The following is a 17,526-nucleotide window of genomic DNA, read 5'->3' as shown; positions in this document are numbered from 1 at the left end:
TTTCCTATTCATCACTTGTCTGAACACTGCAGATGTGCTGGATCGTTAAGGCCCCTGTGCAGTGTTCAGACAAGTGATAAATAGGAGAAATCCTGCCTTGGGAATGCCTTATGGTGAAGAGGGTGGGGAGGAGAGATGGAGAGGCGTCACAGGCCTAGGGCACAGACACTTTAGGCCACGCCAATTTGACACAGGGCTGCAAATTTTAAAATGCAAAAGAGGGGTCTGTGGAGCCTCAGTTACGAGTCTCAAAACACAGGAATAGCCAGATATCCCTCCAGGAGAGGAAAGCCTATTGCCAAGGGGGTGCCTCCCAGTGGGGAGATCACCAAACCACCCTGATACATAGCCCCTTAAGTACCACTCGGTTGCAAGTATTGGAACATAAATAGGGAAATACCAGGGTGGCCCCTTTTTGCGTCAAAGTCTAACTCTGTGGCGAGTATTGCGACATGACAAGGGTTTACCAAGGCAGGCACCCATCCACAGATGGCCGTTTTGGGGTAGTTGCCCCTCATCAGTGTGTAGTAGGATTCTGGCTAACAGAGGCAATGAAAAATAGACCAACAAAACATAGCAATCGCTGAGCTCAGGGAGACAAGTTTAAAGTTGAAAAGTTGTTTTTTTAGGAATAACGGACCCCAGGACAGATCTTGGATTAAAAGCAGTTATCCGAGCGGTTACGGAGGTGGCAGAATGTGGGTACAGAGTCACTTTAAAGTGCTGTTATTGGCACCATCAGTTACAGACAGTGCCAGACAATTTCGCAGCACTTTACATAGCTTGGTTCCTGTTAGGGCTCACATTCTAAGTTGACTTACTATATGTTTTGGGTGTGGGAGGGAACCCATACAAACTCTTTGCAGATGTTGACCATGATGGAACCCAGGACCCCAGCACTGTAAGGCTATGTTCAAACTACATAAAAGTACGGCCGTTGTTGTCGACATTTCTATGGGATCCCGGCTGGAGCGTATACACATCGTATACGCTCCGGCAGGGATCCCATGTGGCGCTGCAAATAACTGATATGTCAGTTTTCTGCTTCCGCAATTTAATGAGTTGCGGCCGTAGGAAACCCTGTCAGTTCACACAATAAAGCGAGCGGCCCCGGCCGCTTGCTTCATAGTGCACACTGATGCACCCGCATCAGAACCCTGCGGCGGGAAAGATCATCAGGCCGGTACTTAAGTACTGGCCGGGATGATCCGGGCAGAGACCGGACGTTCCGTGACCCCGCCGTGTCACGGAACGGCCGGTCTCATACGTAGTGTGAACATGGCCTAAGGCTACATTGCTGACTACTGAGCCACCATGCTCCCCTGTGATGAGTGTGATGGTGACTGATGGTGCCAATAACAGCACACAGGAAAACTGGGGTGGCAGTATCACTTTAAAGGACCTACTGATGCTTGGCTTCTAGATACCACAGGACACCATCAGAGGTCTTATGGAGTCAACGCCACAGCAAATCATTGGCAGACCTACACAGTATTAAGCAGGTGGTTTTAGAGTTATTGCTGAGCGGTGTAAAACCAGTGATAAATCTTTATACTAACAATCATCTGGACCTATGGTCCCAAAGTTATATATATATAAAAAAATATATATATATATATATATATATATATATATATATATATATATAAAACTGAAATTCTCAGACTTATTAGCGAAATTTATGGACAGCGTTGCAAAACGATAAATATATTGGTCGCTATCAGAATACGAATTGGATTCTTTATTGCAATTAACATTTCATTGTAAAATAATTAGAATGATATTAACCCTATGCATTATAAAGGATAGCACCACCTTTCAGCCTATTAAATACTGCATCTACAACAGGGAGCTTTATTTCATGGGAAGTGGTAAGAAAAAGTTGTTGCCCCTTCAGGATGTCCATTGTGGGTTCATGCTGAATCCCTACCATTAGACACCATAGCTACTGTATTTAGGGCCTTTTTTTTTTTTTTTCGTTAATTTTAGAGCAAGCTGTGTTTTTATCATTTTAGGTATATAAAGTACAACATTTTGATAATTTTTTATTCCTTTTTTGGAAGGTAAGATTCCCCAAAACAGCAATGATGCCCTTATTTTGGGGTGTTACAGGCATGTTAGTACCAATTATGTATAGTTTTAAAATGATTTAATCTGAACTAGGTGTGGATAGTTTTCATCCTTGTGATTGCTTAGGAAGCCGTGAACCACTGCTCACCCTGAACTACAGTGAACGGGCTGAAGATCACAGCGGTGGGCACCTTTCCTTCTCTGAGCCCCTGTGCAGCCGTGCAGTATGTCCACCACTGCTGCTATCTGCACTTACGGGGCAGTAACAGAAAATTCTAAAATATGCACAAGCCTAAAGAACAGAAATGGCTGCCCATCGCACCCATGGTTGACACGAAAGCTTGTTCAGCTACATCAGAATTAGTTTGATTATTTGATCCAACCATATTGCCTCATGTACCGCTTGCAGGTCTCTGATACACATGTGTCCCTAACCAAACAACATTGTGCCGGTCAGTGGACGCAAACCCCACAAAGCGTGTGTAAGCAGGAAAGGGGGCCACAGAATTGTCCTGTAACCCCAATGTCAAAAGACCAACCCCCCCGAAAAAAAAAAAAAACCTGCAGGCACCACTGACGGAGAAAGCTACCCCCAAGCAACACAAGTGTGAACAAGCTGTTACCTCTCACCATTGCTCCTACAGGTAGAATGGGAGAATCAAAGGAGGCCAGAAAATTCTAAACACTTCTACACAGCCCCAGAAAGTTCTAGAAAATTCTGGACAGTTCTAGAAGTTTCTAAATCATTCTTACAGTTCCAGAAGCTTCTAGAAGTCTGTACTGATCTAATATTAATCGCCTACTCTGAAGATAGCCCATGAATTTACAAGGCTGGATAACCCCTTAACACTAAATATTGTTATATTTCAGTTCATACTCTATCCTTGCGATAATTAGTCACCAACAGAGAGCAGAGAACAAATTATTACACAGTGGGAGCTGTGTGAAAGGTATTCAGAGGTCAGAGAGATCAGTGCTGACTTCAGAGGAGATAGCCCAGTGATATAGCTGTAAATTAACTCTTTGTTGTCTTGTTTTGGTGCCTCATCTCCCTCCCCTCTCCATAAGAGAACCATAAAGACAGGGGGGAGAGCTTCAAACTGCTTCTTCATGATTAAAATGCATTTTTCGGCTAATAAACCCAATTGCAAAGTTTCTTAAAATTGCCTGTACTATTGATTTCTGCTATAAAAAAAATAATAATTAAACAACAGTGACACTTTAAGTACTTCTACAGTTTTTTTCTCATCTTATGTGGAGTTTCCTTCAACCATAGTACAGCGTCTTTGTAGACTCTATGGGGTCACTCTCATGGCTAGTGCGGTGTGTAGAGAGGATTTGATGAATCCAGGCTAGCTATAAGGATGTCTGGTTATCTTCAATCAGCTGAATCCATTATCTATTAAAGTATCTTACTTCATTGCTTAAATAAGTAAGGGGCAATTACTTTTTATTCAAGGTCACTAGTTTGGTAGGTTCCTTCATTTTGATTTTCTATTAAAAGTTATCTATATTCATAAGATGCAAAAATTGCCAAGTGCAATTACATTAGATATTTCAATTCCTATGATTTTATAAATGTATTTCCTATCCAGTCCAAGTTTTGTATGTATATTAAAGCATTCTATAGAGTTTTTAGTCAATGACCTTTTTCCCTTTTTTAAGGTGAAGATGAACAGGAAGAGAATCAGAAGGTCAAAACCCAGAGGCCACGATCTGCTGATGAGCCTGCTGTCTACATGGCACAGACAGGTGAGAGGAGACCTACAAATCTTCGCTTTATTACAACTTTGTACAACTATCACAAAGGCAAAGTAGTTTTATAAATCACTAAAAGCAGCGTATGTTGTATGCAATTTAATGAGGTGTGAAATAGATCTCTAGCTAGAGAGGGTTTTTTGGATAGGTTTTACCAATGTAGAATGGGATTTGACTTTTTGCCGATCGGCAGTCATTGAATCATATTAAAGGTAATAATACATGAAAGATTGAAGACAATAGGAAATCCAAAAGCCATCACTAGAATACAAGGGCCATCACCGTCATCCTTTCGGCCCATAAAAAAAAAACATTTTGTTGTGCTTTCTCCAACAGTATTTTACTTAGTTTTTCTTGCTAAATTGAGCATAATGGAGAAGTCTGGGGATTTCTAAAATGGGGCAAGGGGGAAATTGATTACAAATGGAAACTTACCTCTCCCTGTGCTGACCGTGATCGGCAGGACCAACCTCAGGGGCCCAGCTGGAAGGCATATTCCCCCGAGTTGTGATGATGTCACGACTCGGAGGGAAAAGGCCTGTCCTGGCTGATGGACTACTCACTCAGCCAATCAGTGACTGGAGCGGCTTCCCATCCCAATCACTCACTGGCTAAGCGGCCTATTAGACGGCTCGATCATAAACTGTAAACGAGCACTGATCTGCTAGATCGGGGCTCATTTACTGAGCAATTACATGGGCTGTCTATTGGGCAGCAAGGGCTGCATGGACATTGTTAGCCATGTCCATGCAGCCATTGCCATTAGTGTAAAATAATAAAGTATTAACTTACCTTACCCCATTCCCTTGTGTCCTCTGGTGTCCTTGGGCCTTGCCTGGAGTCCTTGGGCCTTCCCCGGTGTCCTTGGGCCTTCCCTGGTCTCAGCAGCTCTGCCTTCTATTCCGGTCTCTGCATCGGCGGCTGTTCAGCCAATCACTGGTCGTTGCCTGTCTCGCCTAGTGATTGGCTGAGCATCTGGGGCCTGTCAGTGCAGAGACCAGAACAGAAGGGAGCAGAAGCAGAGCTGCAGAGACAAGGGAAGGCCCCTGAGGACACTGGGGAACGTGGTAAGGTTAGTTAATACTTTATTGATTTATACCACAATCATAGCAATGTGCGCCTAACACCCTATATTTTAACATTTGGACCTTAAGAAAAGATTAGCCAATGATCGTTTCATCGGCTGATAATTCTCTCTGTTACATGGAGCAATAATTAGCCAAATCGGACGATTATCGTTCCCTGTAATAGGGCCCTTAGTTTCAGTATGGTGTCCAGTCCAGTAAGGATTCTGGACAAATAAAAAAAATTCCAGTTATATAAACGGATTTTGCTGTGAATGGAGCCTCCACCGCAGATGTGAACAAAGCCTTAGAAGTGCGAGCATTAGATAGTTAGTTTATATCATACGCTGACACAACTTATTCGTTTACGTGAAGCATTAATCTACTGGCACAGGTAAATTTAGCTGATATAATAATGACCCTACGACAGTCTGTATTATAAAGCCTTTGCTTTCCTTGCCGGCTAAGTGTTTGCACAAAGCATATATTGATGATTTGCATTCTGAAAAGTGATGTCTTTACGTCAGGCAATGTACTGTACAGTAATCTAATGTAGGAACAAATAACTGCTTTACCACGTTATAAAAGCTCAGCTGAGCTTTTAGGGATGTCTATGAGAATATACTTTTACACTGTTTCCAATGACAACCAGAAGAACTGTGCAGGCAGCCCTGAGTGTAATAGAGGCTGTAACTCCTCATAAGCCAATACAGCCCCAAAGTTATGGAACTTTTCATGTAAATAAACACTACATAACAGAACTAACTGTTAAAGGGGAACTCAAATGAACTGGTGTCAGAAAGTTATACAGATTTGTAAATGACGTCTATTAAAAAAAAAAAAAAAAAAAAAAAATTGCAAATCATCCAGTACTTATCAGCTGCTGCATGTCCTGAAAGAAGTGGTGTATAGTTTCCAGTTTCACACAGTGCTCTCTGCTGCCATCTCTGTCAGTGACACGAATTGTCCAGAGCAGCAGCAAATCCCCATAGAAAATCTCTACTGCTTTGGACAGTTTGTGTCACAGAGGAGGCAGCAGAGAGCACTGTGTCAGACTTTGACTTTGTATAACTTTCTAACACCATTTGATTTAAAAGAAAAATAACTTTTTACCAGAGTACCCCTTTAAACAGATCTCAATGGAGGAACACAGATTAAAACTATGGGGGAGATTTTTAAAACTTGTGTAAAGTAGAATTGTCTTAGTTGCTCCTAGCAACCAATCAGATTCCACCTTTCATTTTCAAAAGAGTCTGTGAGGAATGAAAGGTGGGATCTGATTGGTTGCTAGGGGTAACTAAGAGAATTCTACTTTACACCAGTTTGATAAATCTCTCCCTATGTTCTTTAACTATTAACTGCCGGGATTTGGGAGGTAGAAATAGAAGAATACTTGAGAAGAGAGAGAATACTTATGTTTTGACTCTTTGGTCTTTGCACCACCTATTGCCCTACCAGTGTCGGGGGACCCATCCTAGAGGGTGACACAAGCCCCTGCTTACACCCACGCTGCGAGATAAAGTTCATAGGCTTCTAGCAACTTTGCTCTATCTGAATCAGTCCCTTTACTTTCTCATGGATAGTATCCTGTCTTTAGTGAAGGTTAAACACTGCATAGTGTCGAGTGGAGTTACTTGAGAAGAAACTGTAGGTTGCTGCATGTGCTCTGGTCTACGTCTAGATCGCACAACTAAGACTGGGAACCTGGCAGGGACCAGGGCCCAACTGGACAGCTGTACAGAGAATTCTGGCTTGTGTCCTTCCTCTAAGGAGTCTAACGAAAAAAGACCCTATACTTCCTCTACCCATGTGACTTCCTTCCTACAGCCCCTGTAAGGTGTGCTGTAAGTGGGTGAGGAATGCGTATGTGAAAAGTAAAGAGAGAGATGATAGGTGGGAAGAGGAAAGAACTCTCATTGGCATACAGATCTATGTGACACACAAACAAACAATAACCCCTTACGTACTACAGCCGTGCAATAACTGACTATACATACTGGCAATAACGACACCTTGTGGCAAAACTCTGGTACTACTACATCACCACTTACACTCAAAATGTACAGGCTTTTACAAAGGGTATAACCAATAGCAACACCCATGGTGGGACACCACATACTGACAGCAGCTCCCTGTGTACCTCATAGAGCTAAAACCAGACTCCTCTCCTCCAGGCTGAGCTGCCCTGTTCTGTGGTGAGTCTGCCCATAAGATGGCCGACATTGAGGAGCATGTGACCATACCCCACCGGCAGTTTTCTTCATAGACATATACATCCTTAGCTGTGGGCACTGTGGGGGGGGGGGGGGAAGAATGGTCACATGCTACTTTATCTTATGGACAGACTCACCACAGAGCAGGGCAGCACAGCCTGGAGGAGAGGAGTCTGATTTTAGCTTTTTGAGGTACACAGGGAGCAGCTGTCAGTATATACAGTGAGTACACTTACTAATACTGTACACTGAACTATTTTACTATAAAGTGGCCAACCCCTTTAAATATTCAGGGATCATTTGGTTTGACTACATAAAATTCATTCAAAAGGCAAATATCTATTGATTTTTCTAGCATCTCAGTATAATATCCCAATTAAAGCAAGACTTACATGTCAAATGCTAAACCTGTAAAGAAAAAAATAAAATAAAATAAAAAAAATAAAATGGGGGGGGGGGGGGTTAAAATTATGGACTGACATGGTGCTATGACAGGAGTTAAAGGGATGAGTGACAAGAATCCAGGCGATGTAATAACAGGCGCCAACCGGGGTGTAATTACCCAAGACCACACAGCCCTGGTACAGTTTAGCATTTAACAATCCAGAAATGAGCTGCTGACCTTTTGCCTGCTGATGGAACATGAAGTGGAAACATGCTCAGGTCAGATCTCTCATTATATTATATAAGCCATGTTGGTTTTCCTAACCCACAAAACTAAAGGTCATGTGCTCACATTTCAGTTATCATACCACAGGAGCCATGATCTTACCATGGGAAGGACTGCGATCTGCAAGATTGCAGATTCTATGCAGAAATCCTTTGGGCTATGCTCACATGGTACAGATCCTCAGGGGATTAGTTGTAGATGAGTTAAAGAAGATGCCCAGCTGATTTGCATTGTGGGAACATACCTCGAATAAATAGTAAGTCGCTAGTGTTATTGGTGACTACAGATGAGGGTGTTAATGTGCTTGTGTATTGCGATGGTGGATATGATGCTACCTTGTGGTTGTAATGCGAGAAGCAGTTGTAGAGATTGAGAAATACTAGTGACAGAGAGTTGGTCCCAGTAGTCAAGTGATTAGGGGTACTCTGACGAAAATCTTTTTCTTTTAAACTGGTTTCAGAAAGTTCTATAGATCTGTAATTTACTTCTATTTAAAAATCTCCAGTCTTCCAGTACTTATCAGCTGCTGTATGTCCTGCAGGAAGTGTATTCTTTTCATTCTGACACGGTGCCCTCTGCTGCCGCCCCTGTCCATGTCAGGAACTGTCCAGAGCAGCAGCAAATCCCCATAGAAAACCTCTCCTGCTCTTGACAGTTCCTGCCATGGACAGAGGTGGCAGCATGTCAGGTGTCCATGTCAGGAACTGTCAAAAGCAGGAGCGGTTTTCTATGGGGATGTGCTACTGCTCTGGACACTTCCTGACAAAGGTGGCAGCAGAGAGCACTGTGTCAGACTGAAAAGTAAATACCACTTCCTGCAAGACATACAGCAGCTGATAAGTACTGGAAGACTGGAGATTCTGAAATAGAAGTAAATTACAAATCTATAGAGCTTTCTGACACCAGTTGATTTAAAAGTTTTTCTCCGGAGTACCCCTTTAAAATTAGAAATGAACAATGTTGCAATAGCTTTAACTTCTGTACAGTTTTAGGTGTATCTATGGTGAAAGACAACAGCAAACTTTTTACGGACTGTTCCTGCTGTTATACGCTCTTCTAGCTATTCAGCATTTGTATGGGGGGCTGGCTAATGTCTCGCCCCCTTCTTAAATAAAACAGGATGTATGTGCATTTACACAGACTGGCTAGTAACTGTGAGTTTGCTCAGTAGGGAAATACGAAGAATTGTTTTATTGTTTAAATGTTGCTGTGTGTGGGTGGTTGATACTAGAATGCAGAACAACCACCCACAGCCCTGCGTGTGGGTGGTTGCTCTTCTGTCCTCGGATGACAGGCTGCAATGTTTGGGGACAAACTCCAATACAAGTTGTTGCCAGTTCATAGGAGAGGGAAAACTGGGATGGTGTGAGCCCGGGAGGGGCCGGGAGCTGGTGGAGAGACCAGCCTGAGATGTGACGTTTGGTGCCATAGAAGTGTGTGGTCAGCCCATGTGGAATTGAGAGTAGCCTAAATGCTGGTCATACAATGCTGTATGTGATGCCTGCCTTGGTTGGACCCTAAGTACCTTTTTGGTGGACTCTTCAACCTTTGCCAATGGGGGGGGAGGGGAGGGGGGTTATACAGTCTTTTAATTGAATCTGTCAGCTGTAATTCCCATTTCCAACTGCTGACGCCATTAGATAGCTGTTAGAGTAAGAAGACACATGGTACATCTCATAAACCTGCTTGTGCTTGCAGAACATAGAAAAATGCTTTTATTCTCCAATAAAAAAGTGTAAGAGAGGCTTTCCCAAGCTCCTGATCTGCTGTAGGCTGGAATACCTCACCATGCTTGGCTGACAGTCAGCTGAGCTCTGAGCAGGGTTATGGTCCTTTTACACGTGACACCCTATTATCAGCTGATCGCATCTCCTGAGCCTGCTTCCTGTGTAAACAGGGGTTTGTTCAGTCAAGAAAGATAAAGGGAAACTGACAGCTTGGGTATGTATATACTGTAGGATATGTATATATCATTATATCAGTCAGTTTACAGATCACAAGCAGCAGTCTATACTTACCAGCCACGCTGTTTGTGATCTGGTTCTCCTGTCCTCCATGCGCAGCAATAACTTCAGGCCCCACCTCCTCCAAAATTATTAACAGCCTGGAGGAGGTGGGCCTGAAGACACAAGGACCAGAGAGCCAGATTCCGGATCACATATTTGTGCTGTCAGTTTCCAGGGCTGCACGAGCAATACAAAGATCGTTCATGCAGCCCATCTGCTAAATTTTTTTCATGCCGTGGAAAGGCCCAATAAGTGGGTAACGGGCTCAGTGATAAGAAACAAAGTGTGTCACTGTTACTAGTCGGGTACCACAGTTTTGGGCCCCATTCTCTTTAATATATCTATTAAAGGAGAACTCTGGCCACAATCTATTTTTTAATATGTTATTACATAAGCAAAGTTAGACAAATTCTTAATATACACTAATTATGGGAAATGCACATATAGTGCTATTTCCCTCAATTTAGTAGATCAGACAGGCATCAATTTCTCTCTAAATAAAAGTGACGTCTTTTTAGGATAGCGACATACACAGAGATGAAAATATCAGACTTAGGCCAGTTGGTAGAGGAAATACAGGAAGCTTAGCTTTAGAAAGTCTTAGTTGAAGATATAAGGAGATGTTTGAGACCACAAAGCACAGAATTAATAATAACGATGTCACTGCAGAGCTCCGCCCCAATATTTATTTATTAGGAGGGCAGGCCAGTAGGGGCAGATCTGTGCACTGAGGGGGGTAGTCCCGCCCCTAGTGCACCAAACAGTCTAATTTACATATCTAATAAATTACACAATTCCCAAAAATGGGGTTGAGGATCAAGGTAAGAAAATCACCTACATCCTCAGTGCCCTGTGGGCTATAGCAACATAACCAGCTGATAGCCTCCCTTTAAAACAAATGAACAAATCGGACAGACAGGTCAGCAGGGCCATATGTGTCTGCAGTTTTTTTTTAAGCTGTTGAAAGGATTAAAGGACAGACCCTCTACAGATATGACCTCTATTGAGGCGCACACAGAAGGTGCAGGAAATCTGGGAGTGAAGAGTTATTTCCTTAGGGTTTGTTCACACTACAGAATCTGCGCAGAGAACCTCCCGCGGACTCCATCATTTGCCCCCACGTTCTCCCGCTTGAATCTCTGCCGTCCCATAGACTCCATTCTATGCTTAGGCAGATTCCGCTGTCCACCCAAAAAATTGCCATGTCAACTCTTTCGGCAAATGGCAGATAGAATGGAGTCTATGGAACGGCAGAGATTCAAGCGGGGGCAAGAGGCGGAATCCATGGGAAGTTCTCTGTGCGGCTGTGAACACATTCTTAGAGGAGGATATCATTGTGAACCATCAGTAAGGTAGATTACTTAAAAATAAATAAAAGGACATACAAAATTGAGCAAAACAGTAATAAAATAAAAGGAAACATGCAGACAAGTCCAATACTCATCGATGCTTGAGGAAAATCCCGATCTGTCCAGGGACCTAGAAGAGAATAAAGGTCCACCGCCTTCTTGGTGAGACCACCGGGAGGACACTTCATTACTCACACCGAATGTCACCTCCTTCCAACCACCAAGTGTTTCATGTTATAGAATGTACATGACACCAATGGGAGTCCTTTCATCCATACCGTGAGATGAACATTCTGATAAGAAACATAAGAGATTTATGCTGAATAGAAGGGCTGGGAAGCATACTACTTGTTCGATAGGTAAAACTGGGACATCTTTTAGAAAGCCTAATACTGGTACATCAAGGTATGGTAATAATGAATAAGAGAAACTATTGGAATTTTTTTTTTTTTTTTCATTTTTTGTAACTGGGTTTTAAAAAGTAGATTTATGTTACCAGATGGAGGAAATGCAGCCATGTCATTGGACTAGGGTCAGACAGGATATGCAGGATTTATAAACAAATGTATTAAAGGGGTATGCCATGGATTTTTCCTGTGCAACTTGAGCATGCGTCTGAACCTGAGTGTGCGGCATTTGATTACTAGTGGCTGCAGAAGTGGGGATTCTGGGAAAACATGGATACAGCCTAGGGCAGCATCTTCCTTTGTGGCATTGAAAGGAAGGAATAGTAATTGAGAAATGAATATTCCTGTTTAAATCAATGCACTTTGTAAAATACAGGACGGATCCTGCAACCATTCTGTACTTTGATGAAGGGATGAGTATACAGAACAGAGCAGGCCCTCTCTCTAATAATTCAGGATCCCTATTACAGCACAGTATATTTATGTCCCTTTTGGTTCTTGCTGCATTTGGATGCCCCTGGCTACGTCACATAGGTGGAGGGGGGCATTATGGTGCCGAACCGAGGCAGGGAGAGGAGTCTCAAAGACTGAGCAGCCCCACCTTGGAGACACGTGTCCACTGATGAGTAAAAGCCTTTTTCACCTAAAGAACCAGGTCAAAGCTATTTTAGAAATCTACAGCAAGAACAGCAGCTGATGGTGCCAAAAACTGCACCTTCCTTAAAGGGTTTGTCCAGTGAAAATCTTTTTCTTTCAAGTCAACTGATGTCAGAAAGTTATACAGATTTTTTTATTTACTTCTATTAAAAAAATCTTAAGTCTTCCCATACTTATCAGCTGCTGTATGTCCTGCAGGAAATGTTGTTTTATTTTCAGTCTGACACAGTGCTCTCTTCTGACATCTGTGGCCGAGACAGAAACTGTCCAGAGCAGAAAAGGTTTTCTATGGGGATTCATAAAAACCGAGACAGATTTCCTGTCTTGGCCAGAGATGTCAGCAGAGAGCACTGTGTCAGACTGAAAATAAAACAGCATTTCTTGCAGGACACACAGCAGCTGATAAGTATGGGAAGACTTGAGATTTTTTAATAGAAGTAAATTACAAATCTATATAAGTTTCTGATACCAGTTCATTTGAAAGAAATAGATTATCGCTGGACAATCCCTTAAAGAGGGTTGACAATATCACTTTGGTTATCCCGGCTTAGTAAAATATGGCGGCTTTGTTCCATTTTTCGTGTGATTTTCCAGTTCAATTCCATTGAAGTGAATGAAGCTAAATTATAATACCACACACAACCTGAGGACTGAGGTGGCTCTGTTTTTGCCACTCTTCAAGCAGCTGGCAATACGTGAGTAGCCGAAGAAGTAGTTGCATGAGAATTGACGCGCCGGGATTCCGAGCTTCCCATGCTCTCTCATTTTACCTTTTTAAAAAATGGCCTGCCACATTGAATACCCCGGGGATGCGGCACACCGGCTTCCACCCTCCCATTATTTGTTTTCAACTTTATTTTTGGCACTTGCATTATTCCCCGGATAAGCAGACAGGGGAAATACCTTTTTTTGTGGCTTATTGGGACGCAACTGGGAACGCTCCATCTAAATCGCGCCTGCTCCCACTTACCATGTGCCTGTCCTTCTATTCCCAATCATTTGTAGAATTTATGTGTTTACCTCTTTTCCTGGAGGGCTATGAGGCTGACTGCAAGGGGAAGGAAAAGAATCTATTTATTCCAGGCTCCAAACTTATTTATTCAGCATTTTCTTGCTGGTGATTCCAGCACAAAGTGGTCCCGGCCCCTCTGATTTATGAGTCCACTTCTCCTATTCGGCCGGAGATTGATGAAGTCCAAGGACGCTTATGACAGAAAGCATCTGAGTAGAGAAAGGGAGTCGGCTTCTATGAATATTTATGGGACTGCTAATAATGCCCTTATGTCAGAGCTTTGTGTTGTTTGTGTGTGTGCGTGTTTGTTTGTTTGTGTGCACATTTCTATTCTTGGAAAATGAATGTATTCCACCCACGGAAGGAGGGGATTTCGCCATTGTCTCCCCCTTGGCAAACTCTTCGCCGGTCTTCCCAATCAGCACATTTGTTCGGAAGGTTGGGGGGATTGTCACTCTAAGGCTGCTCCGACTTTCTGGGGGCCGTTCCGAGAAGCGGAATGTCAGCCTCGCTAATTGAGATAGACACACCATAGCGTCTACCAGCGACAAATCGTTGGCCCTGGCGAAACGCTTTATCACAGTGGCGGTTAGTGAAGTAATACAGAATAAAAAAAAAAGGATTAAACCATGTACCTTATTATTAATCTACAAATGTCACACTTCACAAAGACGGGATTAGAGCTGTTATGTGCGTCACTGCCGGGAGTTAACCCTGCGTTTTCCTTCATTTTCAGGAGACCCTGCTGCGGAAGGATGGTCGCAATGGGGAGTTTGCTCGACGACGTGTGGCCAAGGCACTCAAGTACGCACCCGCTCCTGTGTGTCATCTCCATACGGGACGTTGTGCAGCGGTCCATTGAGGGAGACACGGACTTGCAACAACACGGCTACTTGCCCTGGTATATACATTATTTTTTCTTTTACAAAATACATAAAAAGAATTTGAGGATTTTGTCAATTTCTCTAATTTTGAATATACTGTATATATACAAAGCCAGTCAGAAAGGCAATAGACTAGAAGTAGGGAACCTTGGTTCTCCAGCTGTTGCAAAACTACAACTCCCATCATACCTGGACAGCCAAAGCTAAAGCTTTGCTACCCCTGCAGTAGACGTTACTACTGTGGTATTCTTGCAGACTTGACTGATCAGTATCAAAGAGCATCTTGCTTATTCTTCCATCACTTTGCTTTTATGTTTTGATACTTTAGAGCATCAAAGGCTGTTAAAGGGTTTATCCAGCGCTACAAAAACATGGCCACTTTTCCCCCTCTCTTGTCTGCAGTTCAGGTGCGGTTTGTAATTAAGCTCCATTTACTTCAGTGGAACTGAGTTTGAAACTCCACCCAATCTAGAGACGAGAGGGGGAAAAGTGGCAATGTTTTTGTAGCGCTGGATAACCCCTTTAAGGCTCTACAGGTAAAAGCACTACTTAAAGGGACGGTATCACTTATATTTTTAAAAGGGTACTCCGGAGAAAGAAAACTGTCTTTAAATCAACTGGTGCAGAAAAGAAACGAGTCCAGCTCCCGGCAAGGTGGAATCAAGTGCGTTGTTTATTGTATCTCCGTCACCTACGCGTTTCGGCTGCTACACCGCAGCCTTAATCATGGCCATGATTAAGGCTGCGGTGTAGCAGCCGAAACGCGTAGGCTTCAGTTGGGGGCATGCCGCACGTGTGTGCGGTGACAGAGATACAATAAACAACGCACTTGATTCCACCTTGCCGGGAGCTGGACTCGTTTCTTTTCCGCATCTACTCAGGACACCTGTTGGAGTGTGAGCCCGTGCTGTGAAGCTCGGTGGATGGGGTAAGCTGGCTTTTTTTCCGTTCATGACTTTAAATCAACTGGTGTCTGAAAGTTATACACATTTGTAAATGACTTCAGTTAAAAAAAAATCTAGTCTTCCAGTACTTATCAGCTGCTGTATGTATGCAGGAAGTGATGTATTCTTTTCAGTCTGACACAAAAACTCCACTTTCTGTAGGGCACACAGCAGCTGATAAGTACTGAAGGTTTTTTTTTTTTTTTAAGAAGTAATTTACATATCTGACACCAAATAATTTCCAGCCCCAGTTAAGTTTTTTTTTTTCTGGAGTATCCCTTTAACTAGTTAAAACCAGATAATGATGCATTACTTTTCTTTCTTTATTTTATGATGATGGGGCAGCCATCTTGCCAAAGTTGCTCTTAAAAACATTTAGAGAGATGCTTTACAGAAGCTCATATGGACTATAGGAACCTGTGAATAGGAGATGTTCATTGACTTATATGGGAGAGTTTTCTAGGCATGCTCTGTGACCTGCACAGAGGTCACTCTACAGGAAGGAATGGCTGAGCTCTGATCATCTCCTACTGTGAATGATGTATTCTGTGTCATCTACGTATAGGTGTTATGTTTCATTGTAATTCTGCCTGTAATAATGAAATGAATGCTACAAAGTGAAATATGTAAAAGTCTCTAGTTACTACACAGTACCTAGGGTACAAATGGAAGTTTTTTCTTTTCTTTTTTTTTTTTATTGAACTAGTTATGGAAAAAAGCAAACAATTGCCATTGAATTGTGCCAGCAAGCTGCCTTCTCATGCACTATTATTACGTCCAGCTCTACTGACAAATAAATATAATAACCAAGTAACAAGTTTCCTTTAGATTGTTTCTCTTTTGTTGCAAATTTCTACTTTAATAAAAGCAAATAATGAGCATGGAATAATATTTCTCCCATTAGGATATTCAACCTAAAACTGAACCAGTCCAATCTGCAGGCAGCAGGTTAGAGAGATGGAGCAGCTGAGCAGACTGAGATATGGTTTTGTAGAAAAAGATTCAATAATTAGTAATGTATTCATGTAAATCTCTGCAGATTGTGGGTGCTGGAGTACAGTGGGAAGTCTTTATCTGTGGTTTATAGCCTTGGGTGTATTAGAATGCACACACACATAGCTGTCAGTTACTAAGTAGGTCGGACCACTATTTGCTAAGCCCTGAATGAGCAGTCATCTAAATAAACTACCTTGGAAGCAGACCACGCAACTGCTACGGGGCCCACGGACCCTCCCTGGCAAAACACGTGGTCTGCCTCCATGATACTAATGGTTGGCCCCTCCACTGACCTGACAGTTCACCGGCAAGCACACACACACATGCACTGACTGATGCAGCGGCTGCTGCTTGGAGCTTCCCATAGCACCACCATCCTCTTCCCTACACATCCTTTGCAGCTGGCCTCTCAGCAGCCATCCTCTGCTTTCTCTAATGCCCCTGCTCACTTGCCACTGACCTGACAGATCAAACCTGTTATCCCCCCCACCCGTATACTGATAGACATTGCGGCCCCTGCTAGAAGCTTCGCACAGTGACGCCATCATCTGCCCTGCACATCTCTCGTCAGTGTCTTGCGCCACACCAGCTGAAACCCCACAGTACATTCTTTCTGGAACCATAGTATGTGCATCGGGTGGGGGCGTACAGGATTCATGGGGCCCCATGCCATTTCTTGCTATGGAGCCCAATGAATCCTAGCTACGCTCCTGAAAAAGTGTATAAATAAACATTTACTTTTGCTGAATATTGCTACATATTTTTTTAAAAGCCGCAAATGATAAATTGGGAGCAAATCCCGGATTAGGGAAATTTTGGGGTGAATACTCAAAACAGGTAAATATAAAAATTTGCAGCACACGACTAATAGCAAAGGAACTGCGAGGAGGAAGGTAAGAGACATACCTTCCTCCTCTGCGTCTCATGTGCAATAGGGATATATCAGCCGGTTAGATTAGTCGGACCTGCTGATAGTTCCCCTTTAAATAATAAATTTTGCTGAGGCTACATGGTGACTCCCATTCGGATGACCAGTAACTGGAGTGCCTGGTCATGTGACCCCTTGACTCATACAAGTGAATGGGCTGCCACATCCCGCAGTCCTAACTTGTTTCTCCTAAATGTGGGGTCATCAGGGGACACACATTAGGGCAAAGAAAGAAATCACTCATACAATATTACTTCTCCCTTTCAGATATTGATAAACTACCATGGATAGCACACACTAGCAGTAAATACTGATGTGTAAAATTTAGCAACGCGTTTAGCGTCACGTCCATGGGTCATGTGACCTAATGTGGTTCGGGTTTTGTATCGGGGATGACATTGGTCATTGATCATGGTTATTTGACATTTTGTCACTGTGTTTTATTCTTGTGTCACCTTGTCCATTATATTGACGCCATGCGCCACACATATTGATTTGTACTCACTTTATGGTACGCTGTAAAAAAGTTACATCTTAATGGAAGTGAGAACTTGAGAAATATGGTGGA

At 42.9% G+C, this 17,526-nt stretch overlaps 1 protein-coding gene across 1 annotated transcript in view; it reads left to right on the top strand.

Annotated features, from left to right (window-relative positions):
- Nucleotides 1–17,526, top strand: part of ADGRB2 (adhesion G protein-coupled receptor B2) — a 145,472-nt gene that overhangs the window by 6,315 nt on the left and 121,631 nt on the right. Inside the window, exons 2-4 of the mRNA XM_069972977.1 lie at nucleotides 2,715–2,847; nucleotides 3,736–3,822; nucleotides 13,943–14,107. Coding sequence (XP_069829078.1) covers nucleotides 2,715–2,847; nucleotides 3,736–3,822; nucleotides 13,943–14,107 — 385 coding nt within the window. The remainder of the gene's footprint in view (nucleotides 1–2,714; nucleotides 2,848–3,735; nucleotides 3,823–13,942; nucleotides 14,108–17,526) is intronic.

Source organism: Dendropsophus ebraccatus, chromosome 5 (assembly GCF_027789765.1).
Source record: "Dendropsophus ebraccatus isolate aDenEbr1 chromosome 5, aDenEbr1.pat, whole genome shotgun sequence".
Lineage (NCBI taxonomy): Eukaryota > Metazoa > Chordata > Amphibia > Anura > Hylidae > Dendropsophus > Dendropsophus ebraccatus.
Note: the sequence above shows the minus strand (reverse complement) of the source record. Positions and strands in the feature narration are given on the sequence as shown.